Source organism: Etheostoma cragini, chromosome 16 (genome assembly GCF_013103735.1).
Source record: "Etheostoma cragini isolate CJK2018 chromosome 16, CSU_Ecrag_1.0, whole genome shotgun sequence".
Lineage (NCBI taxonomy): Eukaryota > Metazoa > Chordata > Actinopteri > Perciformes > Percidae > Etheostoma > Etheostoma cragini.
In genome coordinates, this window is record NC_048422.1 from 6,455,764 (window position 1) to 6,465,333 (window position 9,570).

Consider the following 9,570-nt stretch of genomic DNA (forward strand, 5'->3'; position numbering starts at 1 on the left):
ATAAGGTGATGGTTCCATCACCATCAGGGGAACCATCACATAACTACACATAACTAACATATCTACACAGGTACGTGTAAACAAACACTTTTCTGAAAACTGACAGCTGTGCACAATCTTATTTTTAAAACCAGAGAAATTGAAATGTCTATTTATGAAAATAGCCGCCCACGTGTAAACGCAGCATCAGAGCCAGGTGTGTCTAGGGACATGTGGGAGGGGAACAGTCTTTTTTTTTCAGATGTATGTAAGTGAATGTCTTGAATCAGCTTAGCTGTATAAACTTGATAAGGAAACAATAAACGTGAATAAGTCCAAACTTCTTAATTTAAAACATTTTTTAACAAACCACAACAGATTTGACCACCCTCTTCCTTTCCAGACAAAGAAAAGTTAAATCTCACATATTTGTCCCTCCCGGCTCCCTTAGAGTCAAGATGATGGCAAACGTAACAAAAAGAGGAGTTTGTTCACCTCTTATGGTGTCCAACATTCTTCATCATTATGGATCGGTCTGGAATTAATTTGGAGATGCTGCGGTTCAAAATGAGACCAAACCTTCCCATTGATGTCTATTTTTGAGTGAGAAAACGCCCCAAATTGTGGCCTGCAACAGACGAGGTAAGGCATGTTTTCCAGCCTAGCCGGTTTGGGTTTACCGAGTGACCGTGTTAGGTGGTGACTCAGCCAAATGCGTCATGGTTGCTCATTACTGCGTGTCTATCACTGCACATGCACACGCATTTCATAGCGTACTATCCTCCGCCCTTCCCCGTGCACAAGCCGCAGATAGGCTTTCCCCCCGCTCTATTCGGGGGAGGGGCTTAGGACACCATTTAGGGCTTTAGCAGAATGGGGGGAGGGACTGAAAAGTTGTCAATGTTCAAATTTTTGGGCATAGTCCTGGATCTTCCCAAACCTACCTACGGCACCTTTAATCAATCGTAATACAAAGTCATTTGTGTTCATTTTCTACGACAACCATTTATGCCAGTTCCTACGAGCCTCTACGGACGTATTCAGCTCAAATTCACCCATCTCTTATAAACCAGAACACACAATGTGTGATCACACGTTTCCATACAGCGACCCTGAATGGGGGCAGCCGTTCTGGGTGAGAGATATTCTGCTTACCTGGTTTCTGGGCTCGGATGACCTTCTTTATCATGGCAGAGATCATGTCCCTCAGGTTGTCGGTGGTCCCGAGGCGACACCAGCCGTCCCGCTCGTCACACACCTGCTCATCGGCCTTCTGCTCAATCACCTGTTTGATACTGTACACACACACACACACACACACAGACACACACACACTGAAACTTTATACTTGCAATCTACTAGTTTGCAGAGACAAATAATGTACTTTTAAGTTACTTTGCAGATTCAGATTAATAATACAATATAGATTTAAACGATACATTATGACGTATTGTTATATTGTTACCGGATGGGGGGGAGGGGGGAGCCTTTACCAGCTGCAACATTAAAGTGACATATTCATTTATGCATCAATAACTATAATCCGGTACTATTACCCATTATTCTGAAATGGGCCCCTCAGTGTGAAGAGTACTTTTACTTTTGGTACTTTTTGATGCTGACCTTTATTTGTAACAAAGTAATTTGGCACTGTGACATTACCACTTATACTTTAATCACAGCTAGAAATACAAATGGGCTTTTTTATTACAGTAATTGCTAAAGACTAGATAACTTGTCTCTTTTTAGGACATTTTAGTGCCAGTTTGTGTAACTATTTGCCGCTTTTTTTATTCTTTTTTTATTTTGACAATACCGTGTTGATAGAGCCCTCATTTTGATTGACCCAAAAAAAGATGCAGAGTCAAAGCCTCCTACTCACCAACACCAGATCAACCACACACAAAATGGATGAGCTACAAATACACACAGAACGGCTGCGTGATGATTATCACAGAAACACACGGCAGCTAGCAGCTAACAGCTAACAGGGTGAGCTAGCTACCAGTAGGATAGAGACAGGGTAGGTGAATTTAAACAATGGGAGTTGAAAACGCATCTCATTATCACGTGAGGGCCCTGTTCATGTTGCACAGACATATTGCATATTGTGTTAAGAGGCACAAAGGCCCTCTAAAACATAGATAACGGCCGTTTTAGCTGAGTGCAAGCTTGTAAACATATCTGCTGCTACGTTCAGCTCTTCTTATTTTACTGTCGATAGAACTCACATATTTATAATGATCAAGATTAACTTAAAAATTCACCTGTTTCTCCTTTAATCATATTTTGAGACAATTTAAGGCCTTTACATACACATCATTCACCAATTCTTAGGACTTTCCCACAACGCACAGCACTTTGACGTACCTTTCCACATCCAAATCGCAGAGCTGGTAAAACATCTGTCTGTGAGGAGGCAGCATGCCTTCTCTGAAAATGTAGGAAGCCTCCTGTGGAGATGAAACAGAAGTCTGCAGCAGATATCATACAGATTGTGCAATCCATTCCCTCATCCATTTTGTCAGAACAGTTAAGACAACCCCTTATTATCTCAACCTTTAAATTATGGAGATCCAATTTGTTTGGAGAGGAAAAAAAATCGAATATGTATTAAATTATTATTTGAATAAAATAAGACAAAATATAAGCGCTAACCATAAAATCAGTTTTGCCATTAAGCAGAAGAGCTGGAAACTAGCATGTTAGCACCATGGTCGAATAAGGTCCCATTACTAGAGGAGGTGAACACTGACGCACCTTCAGCTGGTAAGAGACTTGGACAGGATCTCGACTAGTGCTTGGACCCTCCTTAGCAGGAAGTTCCATCACACTTGCTGCCTGTGGACCTGGATGAAAAAAAAGCAACAGCACTTTTTCCAACATGTTGTCAGTATACCTTGGAAACAGCAGCGGAACGGGGGAGATTATCGGGTGATTTGTTTCCACTGTTCCAGGCAGGACACTCACATCAAGGTTATAAAGACTGATTGCAGCCATACGCAGAACATATCTGAGCAAGTTTGACACAGACTATTCCCTGAAGACCCAAGCTTCCAGGGCAGAGCCTGGTACGCACAACTTTTAATGAACACATATTAAAAACGAACTTAGGGAGAGAGTTTCATCAAAACAATCAATCCACAGACTCACCAGATTTGTTAAATGTGATAGGCAGACTGTAGTTAAGGGCACTTCTTTTGGCTTTTACTGGCATGTCAGCTATAGAATACCCTAGAAGTGGTTAAAGAGAGGAACCATCAGTCAGTGTCAGGCAGACAGGTCTTAACTAAAAAAGGATGGTGAACAAAATTATTGATTTGGAACAGCACTTCATTTTGGTCTTCACACCTGATGTCAAAGACAGAAAGCTCCAGTAAACCTGAACACAAGTCAGTAAAAAAAATATATACATTTGAATAAAAACCTCTGAAAACCATACAGTAACGGGCTCAGGTGGTTACCGTGCTTGGTGCTACAGCGGATCCTGAAGTCTAGCAGCTGGTATTGCTTGGCGTCTCTGTTCTTTCGGGGGTCGTAGCCCAACTTCACCCACAGACTTCTCCACGGCCCTGTCACCTACAAAACACATCCGTTTGTGTAAAGGAAATAATCCCTTGTATGTTTCAATTACTTATCAGTGTTACCTAGAATCCCTGAAGAATTGCTTTGTGTTTTCTCGTACGTGTCCATGGTGAACAAAGAATCCCAAAACAGAGAAAATTCTTTGAATGAATTGCCGCATTGAACAAGTTATATAAAAAAATCCGTTCACACACTCGTGCAGTATAATACAAGTCTCGTTTTCATCCAGTCATATACTCAGTAATACAGCCTTATTATTCTTTGTCAAGTCATCTTTTATATGATTAGACTGCCAGAGTTGTGTGTGTTTGCTAACGGGTGTTTTGATATAGCTTTGTCCCCTATTACTTCAATTCATCAAGAGTATTCTGTTTTGGGATTCTTTGTTCACCATGTACACGCAAGAAAAAATGGATTTCCATGTAACAGAGGGGGAGGAACTGATATAATAGATATATAAATGATCAGTTTTGTAAGTGAAATATTCCTTTAACTTACTGTACATTTGGACAGAATAGAATGTTTATTCTCATTTTTTAGCACATTTCTATTGATTTAAATATGACTTCAGTGTGTCATTAATGCAAAGAACAGACTGCATGAATCTCTGTACAAAGAGTGGACAAAGCATGAAAATGTAATTAAGTAGAGCAGCTTTGCAACAAATACTGCCTTTGTGAAGGTCATAGTATAGACCGAAAGGACATTTTCTTTCTAGTGAGCATTCAAAGGTGCTTCACAACCCCTCAGTCGCATTGTTTTACATTTCCTTTATTCTAGACACAAATAAAAAGATTTCAGCATGGGATCTATTTCAGATGAGAATTTCCATTTGACATTCCTGTTCAGCTACTGCAAAGTAACACCTCACTGAAACTTCACGCTCAATTTTCATTTAAGAGTCAACGTTTCAAAAAATATATCTGAACAGCTTTTACTTTTTCCACTGAAATGCCTCCCCCCCCCCACACACACACACTTTTGTTGCCAGGCACGTGGTGTCACCTCAGCTCACCATGTAGTAGGCGAAGACGGGCAGCAGCAGTTTGAGTTTATCAGGGTGGATGTTGATGTTGGCCTTGACGGCGTTCCGTGACCAGATGGGCCGGCTCTCAAACATCTAGTAATAAAAAGTGGCTTGAGATAAGATAAAAGTCATACATCTGTAACATTACGCAAACATCCGACTTTTCCCACTTCAACCAGATGCCATTCCTGGAGTGGAAACTGTTGTTGTATGTATGTTATGTGTTATGGTATGGCCACACTGAAAAGAGGGATTTAAATTTAGTTTTATTTTATTTGAGTATGCACAACAAGAGAGAACAAAAATGAACTACTATTTATATATTGTAAACAGAAGAGGGAAGTAAACTATTCTTCGTTTGCCATGTGTTAAATGCGGCCGTACTTAATTAAAGAGCCAGCATTGATTTCTACATGATGAGCCCTGCAGTGCATTTCGTCTGGAGAAGCCTTTCTGTGGCCAGTAAGTTGTCCCCCCTGTCTTAATAAAAGGACTTAACTTAATTCAGAGTGCAATGGATTTCCCAATATCTTTTTGAAATTATTCTTTATATCACACTAGTGACCCTGTCCATCAGAGGGCGTGTTTTGTTTTCAGGAACCAGCAGCCATTATCACAGCAGCAAACCTACTTTTCTCAGTTGTTCCTCAGCCTGCCTGTCACTCTCCTTCACGGAGACTCGCGCCCAGTTGGTCTTGGCTGCCTCCAGGCACTCGGTGGGCACAGTGGGCTCAGTGAAGCTGACAAAAATGGCATTGTGGGGCCGTCGAGCTCGATTCAAACCTATAAAGTTCCTGCTGTTACCAAATTCGTGGCTGGAAAGAGAAAGGAGGAGAAACATGATAAATGTATTCCTGACAAGCTGCACCAGCATCAGAGTGACATTAAATATGTAGAGTTGCCAATACTTTTGTTTAAACAAGACAAATAATTACACTTGACAAAGGCAAATAGCAAAAGCTGTATGGTTGACAAGATAAATTATGCCCCCCCCCCCCCCCCCCCCCCCCCCCCCCCCCCCCCCCCCCCCACAAAGAGCCCTTACAGTGACTTTTGATAGACGTCCGGCCGGTAATAATAATCCACAGGACAGTCGAGGCGTGAGAAGATGGCCGGGGGAAGAAAGAGGGGCACGGGCCTCTCAAAGAACTCTTGGTTCTCTGATTTGCGGAGGATGATTTTGTCGTACAAAGAAGTGTCTTTTCCACCTTCTGAGTGCACAGCCAGGCACTGAAAGTCTGCCATCCCTGCAAACAACAAACACTTATTCAAAAACAACAAACCTTCTCTATTTATTTTTTTCCATGTCACTCTTTTTTTTTTTATTCTGAGATGTTCAAACAATATCTATATGATAAAAAGAGCTCGATTGATAAAGAATTTTTAAGACCGATTCGAATATTTGGTTATTTAAAAATCCAATATGCCAATATATCGGCTAATATACTGTATATATATTTGAATAGAGCTAGGCAGCGATTACAATTTTTAATCGTGATTAATCGCAAAATGAAATAATTAAGTCAAAAGTAGTATGCCATATGAACGAAAGTGCCGTAACATTTGTTCTGCAAAAACTTACCAGCATTTTGTTTAATTCAATTCAATTTTATTTATAGTATCAATTCATAACAAGAGTTATCTCGAGACACTTTACAGATAGAGTAGGTCCCAACAGTTCTAGTAGTCTCCTCCAGAGCGAGCAACAGTGAGACAGTGGCGAGGAAAAACTTCCTTTTAGGCAGAAACCTCGGTCAGACCCAGGCTCTCGGTAGGCGGTGTCTGACGGGCCGGTCGGGTCGGTTTATAAAGTAGCAGTTAAATAAAATATTTAGTGTGCATCTCAACTTAAACATAATGTATTTATCATGTCCAGAGTTGAATTCCATCTGGTTAGAATGTCTTGCATCAGAGACTCCTTCTTATGTCCACGTCCTTCTGTTGTTGCTCTAACTCTGCAGCCTTGCTGGACTGGGTTTAGAGTGCCCCACAACTTTTCTGCACTTCGCAAGGACACGGTCAAACGCGCTGTTAAGCAGAGACACTGAGGGACACTGTCCAACGCGCTGTTAAGCAGAGACACTGTGACAGAATGCTGGAGACCGTGCGCAAAGCAGGGGACATGATCAGAAGGCAGAAGGCTCGCAGCGGCGATCACATTCCGTATCTATTCGAACTATCTGTCCTAACTGCGGTGACTTTATTTGACACATTCCGCTGCTGTGACACTTCAATAAAGTATCCCGCGCATTTTTCAGCATAATGTCTCTCCTCTGTTTTCCTTCCAGTCAAGGCATTTGTGAATGCAGCGCCCACTTTTCATCAATATAATGCACTGTGCCTCCGAGACAATTATGGTTACCCAGTAGTCCCCAGTGAGTCCAGTAGTCCCCAGTCAGAGAAACAGCGGGTGCATGTTGTAGCGTGGTCGCTTTTGCACTGGGAGTCTGATGGTGCGTGTTGAGGGAATCTCATACCTGCCGTCGTCGTTGCGATTCTCAGACCGATGTCCTCCCCCAGACCGGTGTCCTCCACCACCCTACTTGGCCTGCAGTCTGTAGCTGTCCACGTCGCTATGGCATTTGTTAGCTTCTCTTGCCTTTGTTTATCTAAACTTACCCACACGCTGCATCTAACGTAGCCTGCCCAAGCCTCGCGCCACTGTGTGTGTCGTTGAATGATTTGCTGCTATAAACTGCCAAGGTGATATTTCAGACTGGAAGTACTCCGGTGATAAGAAAATTCAACTTTGCAGTATCTACAAAATCTGTGAGCAACAAACTTTTACAATAATAAAGATATCATAAAAACTGCGTTAACGCGCGATAAAAAAATGGTCGACGTTAATTAATTAATTAGTTAATGCGGTAATAACGCGTTAACTTGCCCAGCCTTAATATTTTTTTAAATCCAGAAACGGTTTACAAAACATAAACAAATTTCCCTAACATTAGTTATTTGTGGTTATTCATCAGTTCTTACTAAAATGATATGATAATATGTTGTTTTATTGTCACAACAGAACAGAGGAGCATCAAAATATGTTAAAGTTCTGATAAATAAAATCTACAAAAGTACAAACTTAAGATATGAAACTTAAAATCCTTTAAACCAAAAGTAATCAGAGTTGCCAACAGGGACGCTGTAGCGCGCCCTCTGGTGGACAAACTACAACGCCAACGCTCATAACGTGGTTGACGGTCCGTTTTTATTTTTTAAATATTAATTTATCAGAATAATGTATTTGTCGTTAGAAATTATTTCGATGGATGATTATTTAAAATCCATCCATCCCTTTAAAAAATGATATATTGGTCAGGCTCTATAAAAAAAAAGTGCATAATATGTAACATCTCAGTGTTCAACCGTAGTGAAAGGAGAGAAAACCTCATAGACTATGAGGACTTTAAATCCAACCTTGGAATTTGTATGTCGTTCCTATGACACCAAGTATATCCATGTGGATCTCAGCGTCCTTGGGGTCCTTTTTCCTCACCCGTCGCCGCACTCTGAGTACTAGGTTGCTTGCTGGGAAGCGGTTTCCGCACAGAGGGTGACAGAAAGGGTCCTGAGGTCGGTAGCGCAGCTCAAGACGCCTGTTGGGGTGAGCGAAGGTCTGTGGGATTGACAGTTCATGTGGACAGATAGCAGATTAGGGCAGTTTAGCTACAGCGGTGATGATGGAGAAGATATGACCAGAGCAAATATGGTGACAGTTATGTACACACAAAACAGCCACTTACTAAACAGTGTTACAAATCATCTAAGCCCCTTTCGAACATTAGTGGTGCATATTTCTCACAGAAGTAACAATTAAACTACAAGGATTGCAGCCCATGTGAGTCAGGGCTTTAGGGCCGTTGACCCATTATGTTGTGAGCAATAGGACTACGTGTGCTGGTGGCAAAATCGTGTCTGACCTGGGCTGCCTGGCTGGAACAAGTTCAAGGTAAAAAAACAGTGTGCGTGCGCGAGCACTACGGTCACGCGCAAAGTGTCCTGGTTTTTAGTTCTAACCCGGGAAATCTGGTCAACCTAATTGTGGCTAACTATCAAGCTATGACATTTTAAATTCGAAAAGCCTTACTTGAATGTTACCAAGTATTAGAATTAAAATATGTTTAGGTTAATATAATATATGACAATATATAAAAACGTGTTTTACAGTTTAAGGCACGTAGCCATAGACTGTATAATATGAATTAATATTTACAGTCAACGCACGTAGCTAGCTAGATAATTCAACATACTGTACATCAAAGTGGGGCATTAAACTACAGTATGACGTAGCTAGCAGCTAATAAATCAACATCCTAAAATCTAGAGGAGACTTTGAACTTGAACGGTGACGTTATTAAAGACTGTTTTAAGGCGCCCATAGGGTAGATACTAAACAACAGGCCTGCTAAATACAACCGTCTGAGCCAGTTGTGGTGCGCTTACTTTAGACACAGCTTTCTCCCCTCCGAGAGTCTCCAGCATCTTGTCCACGCTGATAACCACCGCCGGATACTCCACACACACCAGTTTCTTGTCCTTCAGCTCCAGGCTGGACGAGCTGCCGGGAATATCTGCATCTTCATGGCAAGAAAGAGTCAGTTCTTTCAGAGTAAAATCCATCTTCAACTCCCTTAAATCCGCCATAGTGTCTATTTTAATTAGGATATTCACGCGGGCATGATACTGACACTACATAAGAAGACGCTCCAGTACAACAGCGCGGGTGTGTGTGTACAAGTGCAAAATAACACCGGGCGGAAACGCAACCGCGCACATATAGTTCCGCGTGCATGCATTGGGTTCCTTTTACTTCTCTCCATATCAACTCTACCTTGTTAGCACAAGTTAAATTGAATATTCAAGTAGAACAATTTAAAAACAAAGATGTCATGAAATGCACTAGATATGTATATATCTTAATTATTAGCTGTATCCTACTGACAATCCAAGAATAACATTTTTTTTACAAGTGTTTTAAA

The 9,570-nt window shown here is 41.3% G+C and overlaps 2 protein-coding genes across 2 annotated transcripts in view; one reads left to right on the forward strand and one right to left on the reverse strand.

Moving 5' to 3' along the window:
- LOC117959701 (bile salt-activated lipase-like) overlaps positions 1 to 80 on the forward strand; it is a 3,801-nt gene extending 3,721 nt beyond the window's left edge. Inside the window, exon 4 of the mRNA XM_034896979.1 lies at positions 71 to 80. Coding sequence (XP_034752870.1) covers positions 71 to 80 — 10 coding nt within the window. The remainder of the gene's footprint in view (positions 1 to 70) is intronic.
- A 950-nt stretch (positions 81 to 1,030) lies between these two features.
- On the reverse strand, positions 1,031 to 9,341 carry gtf3c5 (general transcription factor IIIC, polypeptide 5). The gene is made up of 10 exons (XM_034896980.1): positions 9,035 to 9,341; positions 8,009 to 8,207; positions 5,637 to 5,838; positions 5,223 to 5,406; positions 4,580 to 4,684; positions 3,444 to 3,558; positions 3,133 to 3,213; positions 2,740 to 2,828; positions 2,350 to 2,432; positions 1,031 to 1,274 (listed from the first exon to the last, which is right to left on the reverse strand). Exons 1-10 carry the CDS (start codon positions 9,233 to 9,235, stop codon positions 1,031 to 1,033), a joined length of 1,503 nt encoding a protein of 500 aa, XP_034752871.1. The 5' UTR covers positions 9,236 to 9,341.
- Positions 9,342 to 9,570: the final 229 nt, after the last annotated feature.